The 22,617-nt window shown below is 45.4% G+C and overlaps 1 protein-coding gene across 1 annotated transcript in view; it reads right to left on the reverse strand.

The window, feature by feature from the left end:
* The window catches only part of LOC126474175 (serine-enriched protein), a 138,947-nt gene extending 116,497 nt beyond the window's left edge, over window positions 1-22,450 (reverse strand). Inside the window, exon 1 of the mRNA XM_050101635.1 lies at window positions 22,245-22,450. Coding sequence (XP_049957592.1) covers window positions 22,245-22,450 — 206 coding nt within the window. The remainder of the gene's footprint in view (window positions 1-22,244) is intronic.
* Window positions 22,451-22,617: the final 167 nt, after the last annotated feature.

The raw sequence follows: 22,617 nt of genomic DNA on the forward strand, positions 1-22,617 counted from the left end.
GGCTGTGGCTAAGCCATGCCTCCGCAGTATCCTTTCTTCCAGGAGTGCTCGTTCTGCAAGGTTCGCAGGAAAACTTCTGTGAAGTTTGGAAGGTAGGAGGCGAGGTAATGGTTGAATTAAAGCTCTGAGAACAGGCGTTAAGTCGGGCTTGGGTAGCTCAGATACTGCGGGCACGGTAGCTCAGCGTGATCGGACAGAGGGTTTAGCAACCCCCTGTAATAAAAAAACTGAGTAAACGGATCAACGGACAACCTGAACGAATATCATCGGACGTCAGCCACGAACAAATTCAACGAACAATATAGAACAAAATGAGACCAAAAAAAAAAAAAGAGAAAAAAGAAAAGATGGTAGAGCACTTGCCTGCGAAAGGCAAAGGTCCCGAGTTTGAATCTCGGTCCGGCATACAGTTTTAATCTGCCAGGAAGTTTCATATGAGCGCACACTCCACTGCAGAGTGAAAATTTCGTTCTAGAGTAGGAGACTGATTTACACTGTTACACATTTTTCTTTCATCGGAACTCGGAACCTCAAAGTTCGTTGGGCAGCGTATGCCAGTTGTGCCACCAATACAGATGAGTTTGAGATGACTCTTCGAGAAAACACTTCGCTTTAGGTGAGCCTGCCACCAGCCTGTTTCCCTGTGCTCTCAACTGTTGATACTGCACATCGTCGAGCCCACCAAAGCAGTTTAGAAACGAATCTAACTCGCTCCCCTGAGGAGGCGAGTCCACGATCTTAGTCATGCATCCATCTTGTCACCCTCGATGGCCATTTTGGCAGTCTAATAGTGTCCTATCGTTCCATGCACTTTCTACATCTAATGAACAACTTGTGCAGCCACTAGCCGTGTCCGCGAGTTATTAATGTAACTATGTTTTATCCTCCATACCCTATTCTGTCAAGGTTATACTTTCAATAATCTCTTATTCGATTGTTAATGGTTCTTTCGAAGATTTCAATGGGTAACTTCTGTGTTTACTTACGTAATAATGGTGTCATTTCATTATACTGCAACTAGCTTTTGTGACTCAGTATACCATCTTCATGCCATAAATGACTCTCAGGGGATGAACTTCAGTTGTAAATATGCTTCCATCCGTGGCCAAGACATACGAACTTGCTTTCGCAAAATACTGTAAAAGCGATGCTGCGTCTGCAACCATCCACTACACACTGCTGCAGATGTTTCATTTTATTACGTAAATGAACGAGTCCAACAGGCCATCCATGCCCGAGGCAGGATTCGAACCTGCGACCGTAGCGGTCGCGCGGTTCCAGACTGAAGTGCCTAGAACCGCTCGGCAACACCGCCCGGCGTTCAAAGTCAATAAGTCTATTTGTTATACTGCCAATTTTCTTCCATTCATAGCCGAAAGATACCTCCCCACATTAATATTGAGAGAGGACAAGTCACACTCTCACGTATTATCATGTTCAACGCTATTGTTTGCAAATTCCGGTTTCACTCGATTCTTACTCTTCCTGTTCCTTTCAAGGACATCTTTGTAAAACACATGGTTGACACTTTTTTCTTTAAAGTCAGTACCGCCATTAGAGGTTAGGTTGGTGGTGTTTAACGTCCCGTCGACAACGAGGTCATTAGAGACGGAGCGCAAGCTCGGGTTAGGGAAGGATGGGGAAGGAAATCGGCCGTGCCCTTTCAAAGGAACCATCCCGGCATTTGCCTGAAACGATTTAGGGAATCACGGAAAACCTAAATCAGGATGGCCGGAGACGGGATTGAACCGTCGTCCTCCCGAATGCGAGTCCAGTGTGCTAACCACTGCGCCAGAACCGCCATTAGACTGTTGTTTATTTACAGTGTTACATTTACATTTACACAATCGTGATTTCGGTTTCAAAGTGCCAGTATCAAGCATTTTAAGTGTTATAAATGGCATACTGTCGTATTAAAATACACTATTAGACACATTGTCTAAGAGTCGATATTTCTGGCAGAACCTACTGCTTTGTTTCATTAATGAGTACACCATCTTCAGATACCGACTCTTAGACAGTTAGTCTAATAGTGTATTTTAATACGACAGTATGCCATCTTAGGCAATTATAACACTTAAAACACTTGATAATGGCACTTTGAAGCTGAAATCATGACTGTGTAAGTGTAAATGTAACACTGTAAATAAACAACAGTCTAATGGCGGTACTGTCTTTAAAGAAATATATTATGACTATGTCCCCCGTTATTAAAAAGTTATTACTAGGTTGACAGTTTGTTCTGGAGGAAAAATCTCACACGAGCACGCACACGGTTTTTAAAGTTGAACGTCTCCCTGAGCGAGATTCATCTTCAACGTGGTCTCGGCCTTCGAAAAATGATTTGTGGCAGCGAAAAACTTGTGCTCTTGATAAGGAACGTCCCCCTTGCCTGTTTCTAGAATTTTGGAGGTAGCACTAGTGGATTCTCCAAGTTTAACATAAAACTTTATTGCTTAACTTTGCTCTAAATTTCGCTGTTCCATTTTCGTAACACGTAACAAAAACACACCATCACTGATGGCACAATGTGTCTAATAGTGTATTTTAATACAACAGTATGCCATCTTAGGCAATTTATAACACTTAAAACACTTGATAATGGCACATAGAAGCCAAAATCATGATTGTGTAAGTGTAAATTCTTTGCGTGTTTTTGGTTCTTGCATTGTTTAATTCATAAATTTCGGGCGTATTATAGTATTTGAGAGTGTAGCATCGTGTTTTAGTACCTGAATAGTGTAATTTCGCTTAGTCTCCTTCCGCCGCCGAGCAGTGTCAGCAGTGCGCAAGTAGCAGCATTACTGCATTTACTAGGCAATCTTGTATTTTAATAACCGTTTAAATTTTGTCGATTTGTTTGCGCTCTCTGTAGATTAGTTCAGACGTTCTTAGCAAAACAGTTTTTAGCATGGATAGGGACTGCAACTGCTGTGTTCGGATGCAGGCTGAGTTGGCATCCCTTCGCTCCCAGCTTCAGGCAGTGTTGGCTTCGGTCACACAGCTTGAGGCTGTTGCCAATGGGCATCACTGTGGGGGTCGGGATGGGGGTTTGTCGGGGACGGCCAGCTCGTCCCACGCATCCCCTGATCGGACTACGACTGTGGTTGCCCGGGATACTGCCGCATTGAGGCTGATCCCTCACCTGTGGTAGAGTGGGAGGTCGTTTCAAGGTGTGGCAGGGGGCGAAAGACATTCCGGAGGGCTGAACGGAAAGCCTCTCCAGTTTGTCTGACGAACCGGTTTCAGGCTCTGTCTCAGGCTGATACTGATCTTCGGCCTGACATGGCTGCTTGTCCTGTTCCAGAGGTTGCCCCTCAGTCTGCAAGATCCGGGCAGTCGCAGAGGGTGGGCTTACTGGTAGTTGGGAGCTCCAACGTCAGGCGCGTAATGGGGCCCCTTAGGGAAATGGCAGCAAGAGAGGGGAAGAAAACCAATGTGCACTCCGTGTGCATACCGGAGGGAGTCATTCCAGATGTGGAAAGGGTCCTTCCGGATGCCATGAAGGGTACAGGGTGCACCCATCTGCAGGTGGTCGCTCATGTCGGCACCAATGATGTGTGTCGCTATGGATCGGAGGAAATCCTCTCTGGCTTCCGGCGGCTATCTGATTTGGTGAAGACTGCCAGTCTCGCTAGCGGGATGAAAGCAGAGCTCACCATCTGCAGCATCGTCGACAGGACTGACTGCGGACCTTTGGTACAGAGCCGAGTGGAGGGTCTGAATCAGAGGCTGAGACGGTTCTGCGACCGTGTGGGCTGCAGATTCCTCGACTTGCGCCATAGGGTGGTGGGGTTTCGGGTTCCGCTGGATAGGTCAGGAGTCCACTACACGCAACAAGCGGCTACACGGGTAGCAGGGGTTGTGTGGCGTGGGCTGGGCGGTTTTTTAGGTTAGATGGCCTTGGGCAAGTACAGAAAGGGCAACAGCCTCAACGGGTGCGGGGCAAAGTCAGGACATGCGGGGAACAAGCAGCAATCGGTATTCTAATTGTCAACTGTCGAAGCTGCGTTGGTAAAGTACCGGAACTTCAAGCGCTGATAGAAAGCACCGAAGCTGAAATCGTTATAGGTACAGAAAGCTGGCTTAAGCCAGAGATAAATTCTGCCGAAATTTTTACAAAGGTACAGACGGTGTTTAGAAAGGATAGATTGCATGCAACCGGTGGTGGAGTGTTCATCGCTGTTAGTAGTAGTTTATCCTGTAGTGAAGTAGAAGTGGATAGTTCCTGTGAATTATTATGGGTGGAGGTTACACTAAACAACCGAACTAGGTTAATAATTGGCTCCTTTTACCGACCTCCCGACTCAGCAGCATTAGTGGCAGAACAACTGAGAGAAAATTTGGAATACATTTCACATAAATTTTCTCAGCATGTTATAGTCTTAGGTGGAGATTTCAATTTACCAGATATAGACTGGGACACTCAGATGTTTAGGACGGGTGGTAGGGACAGAGCATCGAGTGACATTATACTGAGTGCACTATCCGAAAATTACCTCGAGCAATTAAACAGAGAACCGACTCGTGGAGATAACATATTGGACCTACTGATAACAAACAGACCCGAACTTTTCGAATCTGTATGTACAGAGCAGGGAATCAGTGATCATAAGGCCGTTGCAGCATCCCTGAATATGGAAGTTAATAGGAATATAAAAAAAGGGAGGAAGGTTTATCTGTTTAGCAAGAGTAATAGAAGGCAGATTTCAGACTACCTAACAGATCAAAACGAAAATTTCTGTTCCGACACTGACAATGTTGAGTGTTTATGGAAAAAGTTCAAGGCAATCGTAAAATGCGTTTTAGACAGGTACGTCCCGAGTAAAACTGTGAGGGACGGGAAAAACCCACCGTGGTACAACAACAAAGTTAGGAAACTACTGCGAAAGCAAAGAGAGCTCCACTCCAAGTTTAAACGCAGCCAAAACCTCTCAGACAAACAGAAGCTAAACGATGTCAAAGTTAGCGTAAGGAGGGCTATGCGTGAAGCGTTCATTGAATTCGAAAGTAAAATTCTATGTACCGACTTGACAGAAAATCCTAGGAAGTTCTGGTCTTACGTTAAATCAGTAAGTGGCTCGAAACAGCATATCCAGACACTACGGGATGATGATGGCATTGAAACAGAGGATGACTCGCGTAAAGCTGAAATACTAAACACCTTTTTCCAAAGCTGTTTCACAGAGGAAGACCGCACTGCAGTTCCTTCTCTAAATCCTCGCACAAACGAAAAAATGGCTGACATCGAAATAAGTGTCCAAGGAATAGAAAAGCAACTGGAATCACTCAATAGAGGAAAGTCCACTGGACCTGACGGGATACCAATTCGATTCTACACAGAGTACGCGAAAGAACTTGCCCCCCTTCTAACAGCCGTGTACCGCAAGTCTCTAGAGGAACGGAGGGTTCCAAATGATTGGAAAAGAGCACAGATAGTCCCAGTCTTCAAGAAGGGTCGTCGAGCAGATGCGCAAAACTATAGACCTATATCTCTTACGTCGATCTCTTGTAGAATTTTAGAACATGTTTTTTGCTCGCGTATCATGTCATTTCTGGAAACCCAGAATCTACTATGTAGGAATCAACATGGATTCCGGAAACAGCGATCGTGTGAGACCCAACTCGCTTTATTTGTTCATGAGACCCAGAAAATATTAGATACAGGCTCCCAGGTAGATGCTATTTTTCTTGACTTCCGGAAGGCGTTCGATACAGTTCCGCACTGTCGCCTGATAAACAAAGTAAGAGCCTACGGAATATCAGACCAGCTGTGTGGCTGGATTGAAGAGTTTTTAGCAAACAGAACACAGCATGTTGTTATCAATGGAGAGACGTCTACAGACGTTAAAGTAACCTCTGGCGTGCCACAGGGGAGTGTTATGGGACCATTGCTTTTCACAATATATATAAATGACTTAGTAGATAGCGTCGGAAGTTCCATGCGGCTTTTCGCGGATGATGCTGTAGTATACAGAGAAGTTGCTGCATTAGAAAATTGTAGCGAAATACAGGAAGATCTGCAGCGGATAGGCACTTGGTGCAGGGAGTGGCAACTGACCCTTAACATAGACAAATGTAATGTATTGCGAATACATAGAAAGAAGGATCCTTTATTGTATGATTATATGATAGCGGAACAAACACTGGTAGCAGTTACTTCTGTAAAATATCTGGGAGTATGCGTACGGAACGATTTGAAGTGGAATGATCATATAAAACTAATTGTTGGTAAGGCGGGTACCAGGTTGAGATTCATTGGGAGAGTGCTTAGAAAATGTAGTCCATCAACAAAGGAGGTGGCTTACAAAACACTCGTTCGACCTATACTTGAGTATTGCTCATCAGTGTGGGATCCGTACCAGGTCGGGTTGACGGAGGAGATAGAGAATATCCAAAGAAGAGCGGCGCGTTTCGTCACTGGGTTATTTGGTAACCGTGATAGCGTTACGGAGATGTTTAATAAACTCAAGTGGCAGACTCTGCAAGAGAGGCGCTCTGCATCGCGGTGTAGCTTGCTCGCCAGGTTTCGAGAGGGTGCGTTTCTGGATGAGGTATCGAATATATTGCTTCCCCCTACTTATACTTCCCGAGGAGATCACGAATGTAAAATTAGAGAGATTAGAGCGCGCACGGAGGCTTTCAGACAGTCGTTCTTCCCGCGAACCATACGCGACTGGAACAGGAAAGGGAGGTAATGACAGTGGCACGTAAAGTGCCCTCCGCCACACACCGTTGGGTGGCTTGCGGAGTATCAATGTAGAATGTAGATGTAGATGTAAATGTAACACTGTACGTAAACAAGTCTAATGGCAGTACTGACTTTAAAGAAATATATTATGACTGTGGCCCCCCCGTTATGAAAAAATTTTTACTTGGTTGACAGTTTGTTCTGGAGGAACAATCTCAGACGAGCACGCACACGGTTTCTAAAGCTGAGGGTCTCCTTGAGCGAGATTCATCTTCAACTTGTTCTTGGCCTTCCAAAAATGATTTGTGCCAGCGAAAAACTTGTGCTCATGATAAGGAACGTTCCCCCTTGCCTGTTTCTACAATTTAGCTATTTCTGTTTGTTGTGGTCTTCAGTCCTAAGAGTGATTTGATGCAGCTCGCTATGCTACTCTATCCCGTGCAAGCTTTTTCATCTCCCAGTACCTACTGCAGCCTACATCCTTCTAAATCTATTTAGTGTATTCATCTCTTGGTCTCCCTCTACGATTTTTACCATCCACGCTGCCCTCCAATACTAAATTGGTGGTCCCTTGATGTCTCAGTACATGCCCTACCAACCGATCCCTTCCTCTAGTCAAGTTGTGCCACAAACTCCTCTTCTTCCCAATTCTATTCAATACCTCCTCAATAGTTATGTGATCTACCCATCCAATCTGCAGCATTCATCTGTAGCACCACATTTCGAAAGCTTCTATTATCTTCTTCTCCAAAATGTTTATCGTCCATGTTTCACTTCCATACATGGCTACACTCCATACAAATACTTTCAGAAACGACTTCCTGACACTTAAATCTATACTCGATGGTAACAAATTTCTCTTCTTCAGAAACGCTTTCCTTGCCATTGACAGTCTACATTTTATACTCTCTCTCTTTCGACCATCATCAGTTATTTTGCTCCCCAAATAGCAAAACTCCATTACTACTCTAAGTGTCTCATTTCCTAATCTAATTCCCTCAGCATCACCCAACTTAATTCGACTACATTCCATTATCATCGTTTTGCTTTCGTTGATGTTCATCTTATATCCTCCTTTCAAGACACTGTCCGTTCCGTTCAGCTGCTCTTGCAGGTCCTTTGGTGTCTCTGACAGAATTACAATGTCATCGGCGAACGTCAAAGTTTTTATTTCTTCTCCATGGATTTTAATTCCTACTGCGAATTTTTCTTTTGTTTCCTTTGCTGCTTGCTCAATATACAGATTTAATAACATCGGGGAGAGGCTACAACCCTGTCTCACTCCCTTCCCAACCACTGCATCCCTTTCATGCCCCTCGACTCTTATAACTGCCATCTGGTTTCTGTACAAATTGTAAATAGCCTTTCGCTCCCTGTATTTTACCCCTGTCACCCTTTGATTCTCCAAGTTTGACATAAAACTTGATTGCTTAACTTCGTTCTAAATTTCGCTGTTCCATTTTCGTAACACACAACAAAAACAGACCTTCACTGATGGCACTGTCAAAAACCACGTGATCGGTGTACGGAGCTTAAACTCGGAGTCAGCCTCTGGAAACAATGAACACACCGGCATACACAAGTAGAACAACACAGCGTTGCCAGATCGCTCCACTGTTGTCAGTGGCATTACTTTCCTCACACACATCATAGTGTTACCAATGTACAATGTTATCGTATGTGGAGGTGAAAGTTATAAGTGTTAATTGAAAGTTTTCGCAGCGGGTTGTGGTGTCACAAGGCTTAGGCCTGTCTCATCCCACATTAAATCGACCAAGACTTATACGAATAATTGTAAGAACAGTTATTATTATTATGTTCTTTAAGTTTGTTTCTGGTTTTCAGAAATACTGTGGGAAGAAAGTTTATTTATTTTGCAGATAACGTGGAAGACGTTGCCCAACGATCACCACGAAAGTTCGACGTAGCGGCAAGTGGGTAAGGAATAAAACGAATGCTGCAAGCCAGCCGCGGTGGTCTAGCGGTTCTAGGCGCGTCAGTTTGGAACCGCGAGACCGCTGCGGTCGCAGGTTCGAATCCTGCCTCGGGCATGGGTGTGTGTGATGTCCTTAGTTTAGTTAGGTTTAAGTAGTTCTAAGTTCTAGGGGACTGATGACCAGAGATGTTAAGTCCCATAGTGCTCAGAGCCATTTGAACCATTTTTGAATGCTGCAAACTACCGCGAGCCATGGAAGAGCCTGGGCCCTAAGAGCGTCGAGCTTCCTAGGTCGTTGTTGGACAACGTCAAAGGAAGAGTTCTTCTGCTTTCTCTTTGTAAACAGATCGATCGAATCTCGAAAGGTTCGTGTAAGACGTATAGGCGGGTGACACATTACGTGTGACCCGATACCTGTAATACTTCCACGAGTATTAAAAAGTTGTTAAACGGCAAAACCAATAGTTCATCGTTTAATAGATAAAAACTAGTAAAGATATAGGAAAGGGAGAGTTGCGGCGTCAGAACGAAAAGTGATACATCGCTCAGCAACGAAGAAGGACGTCAACAGAGGGCGTTACGTGGTGAAAACAAATCAACTGATAAAATAGTAAGTCTGTAATTAAGCATAAAGCCACGTAACACTGCAGGCTGTAGCAGTCGCCGCCGGCAGCTGTTCCGCGGGGTGCCGGACTCGCCATTCAGGAGGTCGCTCACAGCCCAACAGGTGCCCCGGGGTGGCCGGTGATCAATATGGGCCGCACCTGCACACCAACAGGTCCGGCCGGCGCGCTCCCCTCGCGGCCTCAGCTTCTGCCGCTGCTGCTATCTGGGGCAGCCGCCCCGCGGGCGCGGATCAATACGGGCGGCCCGCTGCCCCGGCTGCCTGACGCCGTATCGAGCAGCCGCCGACGCCGCCGACGCTCCGCGACAGCTGAAACGCGCGACTGCCCGACACGCCGCCGTCCCTGGCACACACTCCTTCGGCCACTACCTGTCGCCCATACCCCTTCGCTAACCATTCAAAAAAGTTGGGCGTCAAAAAATTTCGGTAACATTTAAATTGCCTCTCCCAAAAGCGGGAGATGGAATTACTTCAGAGTGATTGAGATCCTTGGCAGAGCCAGCAGTGACTAAGCTGTTCCAATCGCCAGGCAGATCTTGTAGAGAATAGAACTGCAACCAGACACTGTTGATAATGTTACAGCCCTGACCATTAAAATTGCTACACCACAAAGATGACGTGCTACAGACGCGAAATTTAACCGACAGCAAGAAGATGCTGTGTTTTGCAAATGATAAGCTTTTCAGAGCATTCACACAAGGTTGGCGCCGGTGGCGACACCTGCAACGTGCTGACATGAGGAAAGTTTCCAAACGATTTCTCATACACAAACAGCAGTTGACCGGCGTTTCGTGGTGAAACGTTGTTGTGATGCCTCGTGAAAGGAGGAGAAATGCGTACCATCACGTTTCCGACTGTGATAAGTAGCCTATCGCGATTGCGGTTTATCGTATCGCGACATTGGTGCTCGCGTTCGTCGAGATCCAATGACTGATAGCAGAATAGGGAATCGGTGGGTTCAGGAGGGTAATACGGAACGCCGTGCTGGATCCGAACGGCCTCGTATCACTAGCAGTCGAGATTACAGGCATCTTATCATCATGGCTGTAACGGATCGTGCAGCCACGTCTCGATCCCGGAGTGAACAGATGGAGACGTTTCCAAGACAATAACCATCTGCACGAACAGTTCGACGACGTTTTACAGCAGCATGGACTGTCAGCTCGGAGACCATGGCTGTGGTAACCCTTGACGCTGCTTCACAGACAGGAGCGCCTGCGATAGTGCACTCAACGACGAACCTGGGTTTGAAGGGCAAAACGTCATTTTTTCGGATGAATCCAGATTCTGTTTACACCATCATGATGGTCGCATCCGTGTTTGGCGACATCGCGGTGAACGCACATAGGAAGCGTGTATTCGTCATCACCATACTGGCGTATCACCCGGCGTGATGGTATGGGGTGCCATTGGTTACACGTCTCCGTCACCTGTTGTTCGCATTGACGGCACTTTGAACAGTGGACGTTACGTTTCAGATGTGTCACGACCCGTGGCTCTAGCCTTCATACGATCCCTGCGAAACCCTACATTTCAGCAGGATAATGAACGACCGCATGCTGCTGGACCTGTACGGGCCTTTCTGGATACAGAAAATGTTCGACTGCTGCCTTGGCCAGCATATTCTCCAGATCTCTCATCAACTGAAAACGTCTGGTCAATGGTGGCCGAGCAACTGGCTCGTCACAATACGCCAGTCACTACTCTTGATGAACTGTGGTATCCTGTTGTAGCTGCATGGGCAGCTGTACCTGTAGACGCCATCCAAGCTCTGTTTGACTCAATGCCCAGGCGTATCAAGGCCGTTATTACGGCCAGAGGTGGTTGTTCTGGGTACTGATTTCTCAGGATCTATGCACCCAAACTGCGTGAAAATGTAATCACATGTCAGTTCTAGTATAATATATTTGTCCAATGAATACCCTTTTATCATCTGCATTTCTTCTTGGTGTACCAATTTTAATGCCAGTACTGTAGTTTTTACATTTTCGTGAACAGAAACAATAAACGGAGCAACATAGAAACTCGTGGATTGCCACGGCACCACCACCCCGAGAAAGTTTTCCCTCAGTAGGCCTAAAAACAGCTAACAACTAATGTAACCAACGGCAAATGTATTTTAAATGTTTACAGCCATCTGAAGATCTGCCGGTCGCTTCAAAACCTGTGTGCTATTTGCGTAAGTGATAGTGTTATTATCAGTTGCTAGTCGCTGCTCTCTTTTACTAAAATCGACTTGCATTTTGTACAAAGCCACGGTCTCAGAATTTCAGTTTTCAGCAAAATACCGTAGTACAGTTGGTGTCCAAGACATAACAAGATAGGCGGAGTACCTTCAGATTTCAAGAAGTATGTAATAATACGAATTCCAAACAAGACAGGGCCTGATAGGTGTCAATATTATCGAACCATCGGTGTAATAAGTCATGACTGCAAAATTCTGACACGAATTATTTACAGAAGAATTGAAAAACGGGAAGAAGGCCACCTGCAGGAAGAGCGGTTTGTGTGCCTGAGAAAAGTAGGAACGCACCTGATGATATTTACCCTATAATTTATCTTATAAGATTGCTTAAATAAAGGTAAATCTCTGAGGACTACTACTTGTAAATTTAGAGAGGGCATTTGGCAATGTTGCCTGGACGATGGTAGGAGGAATAAAATACACTCCTGGAAATTGAAATAAGAACACCGTGAATTCATTGTCCCAGGAAGGGGAAACTTTATTGACACATTCCTGGGGTCAGATACATCACATGATCACACTGACAGAACCACAGGCACATAGACACAGGCAACAGAGCATGCACAATGTCGGCACTAGTACAGTGTATATCCACCTTTCGCAGCAATGCAGGCTGCTATTCTCCCATGGAGACGATCGTAGAGATGCTGGATGTAGTCCTGTGGAACGGCTTGCCATGCCATTTCCACCTGGCGCCTCAGTTGGACCAGCGTTCTTGCTGGACGTGCAGACCGCGTGAGATGACGCTTCATCCAGTCCCAAACATGCTCAATGGGGGACAGATCTGGAGATCTTGCTGGCCAGGGTAGTTGACTTACACCTTCTAGAGCACGTTGGGTGGCACGGGATACATGCGGACGTGCATTGTCCTGTTGGAACAGCAAGTTCCCTTGCCGGTCTAGGAATGGTAGAACGATGGGTTCGATGACGGTTTGGATGTACCGTGCACTATTCAGTGTCCCCTCGACGATCACCAGTGGTGTACGGCCAGTGTAGGAGATCGCTCCCCACACCATGATGCCGGGTGTTGGCCCTGTGTGCCTCGGTCGTATGCAGTCCTGATTGTGGCGCTCACCTGCACGGCACCAAACACGCATACGACCATCATTGGCACCAAGGCAGAAGCGACTCTCATCGCTGAAGACGACACGTCTCCATTCGTCCCTCCAGTCACGCCTGTCACGACACCACTGGAGGCGGGCTGCACGATGTTGGGGCGTGAGCGGAAGACGGCCTAACGGTGTGCGGGACCGTAGCCCAGCTTCATGGAGACGGTTGCGAACGGTCCTCGCCGATACCCCAGGAGCAACAGTGTCCCTAATTTGCTGGGAAGTGGCGGTGCGGTGCCCTACGGCACTGCGTAGGATCCTACGGTCTTGGCGTGCATCCGTGCGTCGCTGCGGTCCGGTCCCAGGTCGACGGGCACGTGCACCTTCCGCCGACCACTGGCGACAACATCGATGTACTGTGGAGACCTCACGCCCCACGTGTTGAGCAATTCGGCGGTACGTCCACCCGGCCTCCCGCATGCCCACTATACGCCCTCGCTCAAAGTCCGTCAACTGCACATACGGTTCACGTCCCCGCTGTCGCGGCATGCTACCAGTGTTAAAGACTGCGATGGAGCTCCGTATGCCACGGCAAACTGGCTGACACTGACGGCGGCGGTGCACAAATGCTGCGCAGCTAGCGCCATTCGACGGCCAACACCGCGGTTCCTGGTGTGTCCGCTGTGCCGTGCGTGTGATCATTGCTTGTACAGCCCTCTCGCAGTGTCCGGAGCAAGTATGGTGGGTCTGGCACACCGGTGTCAATGTGTTTTTTTTTCTATTTCCAGGAGTGTACATGGAGCGAAATGTTTTCTACAACTTGTCCAGAAACCAGACTGCAGTTTTGAGAATCAAAAGGCCAGAAAGGGGGATGGTGGTGGAGAAGGGAGCGAGAAAGTGTTGTAGCTCATCCTCAGTGTTATTTAATCTGTACATTGATAAAGCAAGAAGGAAACCATGGAGATATCTGAAAGACTAACAAATCAGAGAGCACAAATATAAACTTTGATATCTGCTAGTATCTCAGAAGAAAGAGCATATGAAAGATCATTTGAACGCAACGGATAACGTCTTGAAAAAAGATCGTAAGATGAACGTTAACAAAACTAAAACACAGGTAATGATTTGTTGTAGAATTAAATCATGTGTTGCTGAGGTGATTACATTGGGAACTGAGTTGCTAAAAGTATTCTATTGCTTTTGCTATTTGGGCAAGAAAATAATTGTGATGGCTGACGTTGAGAGGAAAGAAATTCAGATTGGCAATGGCAAGAAAGACTTCTGTGTAAAGGAGAACATAAAATACAAATGTAAGTGCTATGGAGGAAATCGGCCTTGCCCTTTCATAGGAACATTTGCTTTAAGCGACTTAGAAAAACCTTGGAAAAGGTAAATCACCGTAGCCTAGCTGGTCCTTGGGCCGCTGTCCTGTCGAACACGTGTCCGATGTCTTAATTACTACACCATCTCTCTGAGAACATCGTATAGTGGCTTGCAGAACATAAATGTTGGTACAGACCTTAACACGGGTTTGATCTACGCAGATATTTCCCCCAGTTAATAAACACACCTCCTTCATGAGTCTAGCAGCTATCAGAACCGAGCCCATTGCACAAAGCAAACTAATTTTCCTGTTTCGTGTGAGTATCGTCAGTACTTCAAAAGAATAATCGAGTTATAAAATGGCGAACCCGTAGTCAAAACAGAGTCTATGTTTGTAACGGTCTCCATTACTCGGTTTTTGTAACCCGGTATGCCAATACCGTTTCTGGTTGGTCAGGTAAACACTCCGATGACAGTTTCGGAAATATTATTGTAGCTGTTAATTTTTCTCCTTCACAATCGATATTCTGACTCACGTAAAAGCTTTACTGGTTTTTCCACTGTAAAAATCGATTCAGGCCTTAACATGTTAACTAGTTAGCGAAAAAAGGTTTTCGACGAGCGGGTTTCGCCTTTCAGAAGCTGTGTTGTATATAAATGCAGCAAGTGTTGCGTATTTCTCTCGTTATTTCTAAGTGCTACCTGTCCTAGTTGAGAGTGGTTAGTCACGTGGCAAAGCAACAGGTCTTCGATGCGCGGCTAGACTTGCAAGTTTCACGATTAAAGGCAATAAACATTGCAGTTATCGACTTCAGTTCTTTTCAGAAATAAGTGCATCTGTTCTAGTAGCATGATATACCCATTCGTTCAGTACTGATGTGTGTTTCTCTCTGTCACTTGGTATACCGTATCTCAAATAGAAATACTTTGCGAAGTAAATATACACCATAATAGTTGTAATTATAGACCAAATATAAGTACAAGAGCACCGCACAAGCAGTAGTATTTGCAGTAGACGTATATGTCAGACGTTCTGGGAATCTGTTCCACATATGTTGTTGTTGTTGTGGTCTTCAGTGCAGAAACTGGTTTGATGCAGCTTTCCATGCTACTCTATCCTGTGGAAGCTTCTTCATCTCCCAGTACCTACTGCAACCTACATCCTTCTGAATCTGCTTGGTGTATTCATCTCTTGGTCTCCCTCTACGATTTTTACCCTCCACGCTGCCCTCCAATACTAAATTGGTGATCCCTTGATGTCACAGACCGTGTTCTACCAACTGATCACTTCTTCTAGTCAAGTTGTGCCACAAATTCCTCTTGTGCCCAGTTCTATTCAGTACCTCCTCATTAGTTATGTGATCTACCCAGCTAATCTTCAGCATTCTTCTGTAGCACCAAATATCAAAAGCTTCAATCCTCTTCTTGTCTACACTGTTTATCATCCATGTTTCAATTCCATACATGGCTACACCCCATAGAAATACTTTCAGAAAGGACCTCCTGTCACTTAAATCTATACTCGATGTTACCAAACTTCACTTCTTTCAGAAACGCTTTCCTTGCCATTGCAAGTCTACATTTTATATCCTCTCTACTTCGACCATCATCAGTTATTTTGCTCCCCAAATAGAAAAATTCCTTTACTACTTTAACTGTCTCATTTCCTAATCTAATTCCCTCAGCATCATCCGACTTAATTCGACATTCCATTATCCTCGTTTTGCTTTTGTTGATGTACATCTTATACCCCCCCTTCAAGACACTGTCCATTCCGTTAAGCTGCTCTTCCAGGTCCTTTGCTGTCTCCGACAGAATTACAATGTCGTCGGCAAATTTCAAAATTTTTATTTTATCTCCATGGATTTTAATTCCTATTTTAAAGTTGTCTTTAGTTTCCCATACTGCCTGTTCTATCGGGGATAGATTACAACCCCATCTCAGATACTTCTCAACCATCGCTTCCCTTTCGTGCCCCTCGACTCTTATAACTGCATTCTAGTTTTTGTACAAGCCCCGAGGTCTGCTTCGACAAGTTTTTCTGACCTTTAGGGTCAGATGATAGATGATCCTAACCTCAGTACTTTGAGGTGAGGAACCAACGGAAGCGGCGGGAGAAAAGCGCTGGCAGCTTCCGTACATAAAAGGGGAGCAGGTGGACCTACAAAATTACAGATGAATATCCATAACGTCGCTCTTTTGGAGATTTCTTGAGCACGACCTAATTTCAGGTATAGTAAATTTCCTCGGGAGTGGAAAGGTTCTTTCCATAAATCAACATGGCCTCAGAAATCGTCGCCCATGCGAAACTCAATTTGCCGTTTTCTTGCACAATATCTTGTGAGCCACTGATGATGAGCAACAGGCAGATACCACAGTTCCAGATTTCGGAAAGTGTTGGACACAGAGCCACACTGCAGACTGTTAATATAGGTCCGTGCATACATAACAGACTCTGAGGTATATGAGTGACTCGAAGACTTTTAGATAAGATAACACAGAATGTTGTCCTGGAGGACTGGTGTTCATCAGAGACAAAGGTATCGTCAGGATCGCCCCACGAAAGTGTTTTAAGACTGATCTTGTTCTCTATATGCAGGGTCATTCGCAAATGCCTCTGGGGTTTCTGAAAATGACTGTGCAAATACTACAAGACGCACAGAAAACAGACGCACACCAGTGTACAGAACATCTCTCCAAATTTTAACTTATGTTCAATAAACAGTCTTCGCTCTTCAATTTTTCTGAAACACCGGAAGGCTCTATACTGACGGGAAAAACTCGCAACAGCAAGAATAAGTTCTACGATATAAACGAAAGATCGTAGGGTTGTTTCAACGTCTGAAAGATGGTGTCTATTTAGATTTCGTGCCAGTCGCATGGGAGTGGCGATAGTAGCATCACTATGAGGATGCAATTCAGATTTGCTTCAAATACGCCTTCTAACGGTCTGTGCGTTAGTTACCTTTGAGACTGGAGATGGTAAGTTGGTTCAAACGGCTCTGAGCACTATGGGACTCAACGTCTGAGGTCATCAGTCCCCTAGAACTTCGAACTACTTAAACCTAACTAACCTCCTCGGGCAGGATTCGAACCTGCGACCGTAGCTGTCGCGCGGTTCCAAACGGTAGCGCCTAGAACCGCTCGGCCACTTCGGCAGGCGGAGATAGTAAGTTGAGGTTAGTCAAGAATACTTTTAAGGCGACAAAGACGCTATTATCAACACCTCTCTAAGTTTGAACGAGGCCGTGTAATAGGTCTATGAGAAGTGGGATGTTCCTTCTGCGATACTGGAGAAACACGTGGCAGGAATGTAGCGACTGTACGTGATTGCTGGCAGGGTTGCTCACGAGAACAGTCTCCAGCCGGCCACGTGGCACTACCGAAAGATAAGACCGTCGTATTCGGCGTATGGCACTGTCGCATTCTACTGCATGTGCAGCAGCAATTTGAGCAGCAGTTGGTACCACTGTGACACAAAGATCTGTTACAAATCGGTTACTTCAAGGGCAGCTATGAAGCAGACGCCCAGTAGCCTGCATCCCACTGACACCAGTCCATCGCCATTTTCGGCTTCAGTGTTGTCAAGCGAGATGCTATTAGAAGGCAGGGTGGAGGTCTGTTGCGTTTTATGATGAAAGATGGTTCTGCCTCGGCTCCAGTGTTCATCAGAAGGAGGCCAGTCGAGGGCTCACACCAATCTGTCTCCATGTTAGACACACTGGACCTACACCGGGGGCTATGGTCTGCTGTGCGATTTCGTATGAAAGCAGAAGCCCTCTCGTGGTTATTCCACATACCCTGACTGCAAATTTGTACGTCAATCTGGTGATTCGACTTGTTGGGTTATCATTCATAAAAAGCACGCCAGGGAGTGTTTTTCAGCAGGATAACGCTCGATCAGATATCGTTGTTGTAACTCAACATGCTCTACGTTAAAATTATGAAGAATGTAGCAACCAGACGCGGGAACATTGTTGATGCAAATCGATTTCGACTTATATCAGTGATCATCTGTGCATTTTTTAACCGATACATTCCATAAGTAGAAGTACTGTCCTTGGCAGACTTCATGATAGGAATCTGCCAATGACACCTGCTTATTGCACGTGTCGGTCAGAAAAATGCACCGATGATGACTGATATCAGTCGAAATCGATTTGCATCAAGATAAATAAATTAGTTTCCACTAGTGGTTGCTACATTCTTAATAACTGTATATTCCACGGTAGCTGCACAGAAAGGGAACCTTATGGAGCCCAACATTCAAATACTCTGCTTTGTATCAAAATGTTGCCTTGCCCAGCTCGATCACCAAATCTGTCTCTGATAGAACACGTATGGGACATCGTCGGACGATAACTCCAGCGTTATCCACAACAGCAATAACCGTCCCTGTATTGAGCAACCAAGTCCTGTCAGGCATGGAACTCCATCCCACAAACTGACACACGGCACCTTTAAAGCGAAATGCATGCACGTATGGATGTTTGTTTCAACATTCTCGTGGTTACACTGGTTTTTAATGTACCAACATATCTCATTTGCAATGGCTTACCTCTCGCTTACGATAACCTGTGATCTTGCCATTTTAATCACTTAAATGTGTTACCTAGAAAAATGTACTGGCAAAATTTCATTTCCCCGCATTCATTACTTCTTATCATTCTCCGGTCCTGCGATATTTTTCCGTCAGCGTACATATCCCGGCTCATGTACGACCTGCCAGGTAGAATGAGCAAAAATTTGCGACTGTTTGTTGATGATACTGTAGTGCGCGGTGCAGTGTTGTCTTTAAGTGACTGTAGGAAGATACAGGATAACTTGGACATATTTTGTATTTGGGATTATGGAAAAGTGCAAAATGCAGAAGGTGAGTAGGAGAAATAATTCTGTAATGTCGAATGCAATATTAGCGATGTGCTGCTTGACACAGTCAGGTCAAGTAAGTACGATGGTTGTCCAGAAAGTAAGTTCCGATCGGTCGCGAAATGGAAATCACAGAGAAAACCAGAAACAGGTACACCTTCCACATACTTCTCTACATAGTCGCCTCTCCAACTTCGAGTTTTGCCGTAGTGTTGTATCAACTTTCCAATATCCTCGTCATAGAAAACAGCTGTCTGTTCTTTCGGCCAGTTATCTGCACTGGTCTGCAGCTCGTTGACTGTGGAAAAATTTTGTCTTCATAGCCAGCGATTCTTTTAAGCAAAGATGAGACTCAGGAGGAGCCAATTACGGACTGTTTTCTTGGTGATCAAACACTTCTCATTGGAAACGCTGTAGGATCGTCTTCATTGCCCCTGCAGTGTGCGTCCGAGAAATGTCATGAAGAAGCAACTGCTCGACAGTTGTGTTATGTGGGCTGCATGACACAGGCGAAACATCTAACCAGGCCCTCATACTTGGCGGGAGACGCTATTCCCTAGGCATCTTTACGTGCTCACTGTTCACTCAGAACTGAAATTAGCGACGCGACTCGATCGACGAGCACACTAGAGACACTGCCCAACACATCTGTGCAAAGCTTTACCTGATTTTTCCCTGTGGTTTCCATTTCGCGACGAATTGGAACTTACTTTCTCGACAACCGTCGTATGTAGACGTAACACCGAAAAACGACATGAAATTGAGTTTACTAGGAGAATTTCTACAAAAGTGTAGCTCATTGTGAAGGAGATCACGTACAAAACGCTTGTGCGACCCATTCTTGAGTACAATTAGTGTTTGGGAGCCCCCGCCAGCCTTCCGAAGTCGAATGAAAGGAAGACGACGAAGAAATTGAGAAACATGCTGATAGGTTTGTTACCAGTATGTTGATCAACATGTAAGTATTACATAAGTATATCTACAACTGAAACTATGTGATCATTCCATTTCATATCATTAGAAACTATCACACACAGATATTTTCGTGCATAGTCTGATTCCAATTCCAACTGACTGATTTACAGGATTCCAGCTTTCTATGATATGCACAATCCTACGTTTCTGTACGTTGAAATTAAGTTGTCAATTTTGGTCCATATTGAAATCTTATCAAAATCTTCTTGTTCTTCGTAGCCTTCTCCCGCTTGTCTACGGAGTCGACATTGTTCCACGTGTTGTGGCAATGTTTGTGACTGTGGACAGCCGGATGCCCACCTCCTACCCCACCCGCTCCACCACCACCACCCTCTGGGGCAGAACCTGCGTGTCCCATTTGTATGCTTATAGAGTAAATCTCATAGTCAAATGTGAGAACGTTTTCTAAATGTTTGCATTTTGTGTATCTGAGGCGGACGTGGGTACCACCCCTGTATTTGCCTAGCTAGATTATGGGAAACAGGGAAAAACGACATCCAGGCTCATCTTCCCGAATCCCTGAAGTGGGGCGTTAGCGTGCTCTACTATCCGGACGGATACACTGAAAACTTATGAAGATAAGACTGAATATTTTAGCAACTTTCTTCCAACCTGTACTTAAGTATATATAATTGCATCGTCTGCATTATGTCTGCTACTGATGTTGTCTGTGAGGTCATTAAGGCCAGGTTCTCATTCAAAATCGTCGAAAACTCGATTTTTGTTTTATTGCATTTTTTGAATGGTATGTGTGTCGAGAAAGTAGGGACGAAAGGTTTTTGAATCCGTGCATTACAAAAGTTTCTACAGCCCACTGTGCGAAGCAGTGTCACGGCCGCCATGGGGCGCTCTCAGCCGGAGACGCGCGGCTCAGGCAGAAAACTTGTCGTGCCGTGACGCACGTCCACAAAATGATTATACGGCAGTATCCAAATTCGACGATACAGCTGACAAAAAACGTGTGCAGGACTTCGAACGTCTTATATTGGTCTGAGCCAGATTGGCTTTTCTCGCCAAGAAGAACGAGAGAATTGCTCTCCGAGAACAATTCGAGTTTCAGTAAGAGTTTCATATACGGTCTTGGAAATGCAGACCAAACGTAAGTAACAAAAGCACTTTTTTTGTTCAAATGTTGGTCAAAGTTGGTCAGAACATAATTTTTGGTCCGCCGTGTTGCATTAGCCACTTTGAGTTTTGAAAAAAAAAATGATTTCAGATAAGTGTTCAACGACATCAAATACATCTAATAACATGTGGTTTTTATGCAATTGAACCAATAATACATGTAAAGTTTTCCCTTTACTTTAAACAGGTTTTCTCCAGAAACGATTTTTCAAAACTGCGTGCAGCATAAAATAAGAATAGATTAAATTAATTAATTCCTACTTTTGACCCCCGAAAAGTAAACTCTTTTCTTCGGAGCTTATACCTATCATGTATGAAATTTGTTAATATTAACTATTTTTTGTAAAGCCATGAAGAGTGAATCAAACACCCAAAAATCGAATTTAATATTAGAGTTACCACCATATCGTCAAATTTAAGGTTATTTCATTGTGGTTAGTTACAAGCTCCCATGAATTTAATGTAGTATCGGCTAATACTATTCATTTTTAATTGCACACAACTCCTGGGATACTACAAAAAAATTATTCAAATTGCTCTGAGAACTATGCGACTTAACTTCAGAGGTCATCAGTCGCCTAGAACTTAGAACTAATTAAACCTAACTAACCTAAGGACATCACACACATCAATGCCCGAGGCAGGATTCGAAGCCGCGACCGTAGCGGTCGCTCGGCTCCAAACTGTAGGGCCTAGAACCGCACGGCCGGCTGGGATACTACATCTGCATACTTTAAACTCTCAGACCCTTGATCAAACCATAACCAAGGTACCATTTTCTTTTTTTTTCTTTTTCGGGTTGAAAATCTAAGATATAAGTTCGAAGTATGATCAATCATAGTCCTCAAACATATCCTTAGTATAAATTTTCACTGTTTCAAAATAATTTCCAAATTTTGCCAAGTTTTTGCTCATTTGAATTAGAGCCAGGCCTTAATGTACAACATAAACAGCGAGGATGCCACACACTCTCTGGACCACACCGGAAGTAACTTTGATACCTGTCGATGACTCTCTGTCCAAGATAACATGCTGCGTCCTCCTTACCAAGAAATTCTCAAAAGTTCAGAATGTTCAAATGTGTATGAATTCCTAAGGGACCGAACATGCTTAGGTCATGGGTCCCTAGACTTACACACTACTTAAACTAACTCAAAGTAACATATGCTAAGAACAACACACATACCCATGCCCGAAGGAGGACTCGAACCTCCGGCGGGAGGGACCGCGCAGTCCGTGACATGACGCCTCAAACCGCGCGGCCAATAAATCCTCAATCCAGCCACAACTTTCGCCCGATACCCAGTACGATCGTACTTTAGCTGTTCCCCTACGACCGCTAGTTAGACACGTGCAGCAGTCAGCCACTACCCGCTCAGCTCTGGAGCCACCCCGCCACCACTGACCTGCTCCTGGCGGCGAGCACCGCCTTGACGGCGCAGACGGGCTCCCGCGTGTCGCCCACCAGGAAGGTGACGTCGCACAGCTCAGGCATCGACGCCAGGAACTTCATGTCCTCGGCCAGGCCCGACTTGTTCTCGAACGTGCTCAGGTCCGGCTCGTCGCTGAGCGCCGCCGCCTCCGCCATAGCGCTGCTGCTCGCCTCGGGCATCGAGCCCCCGCTGCAACAGGCAGGACAAACGGACCTAGAGACACCAACCACTGTAGGCGCTGGAGAGGCTCGAGTAGCCGCCGATGCTTAGAGATACCAGGGAAGGACGACTCGGCCCAGCACCTCACTGTGTCATCGAAGACGTTGGGATGAACTTTCAACGGGGA

The sequence above is a fragment of the Schistocerca serialis genome, chromosome 4 (genome assembly GCF_023864345.2).
Source record: "Schistocerca serialis cubense isolate TAMUIC-IGC-003099 chromosome 4, iqSchSeri2.2, whole genome shotgun sequence".
Taxonomy (NCBI): Eukaryota; Metazoa; Arthropoda; class Insecta; order Orthoptera; family Acrididae; genus Schistocerca; species Schistocerca serialis.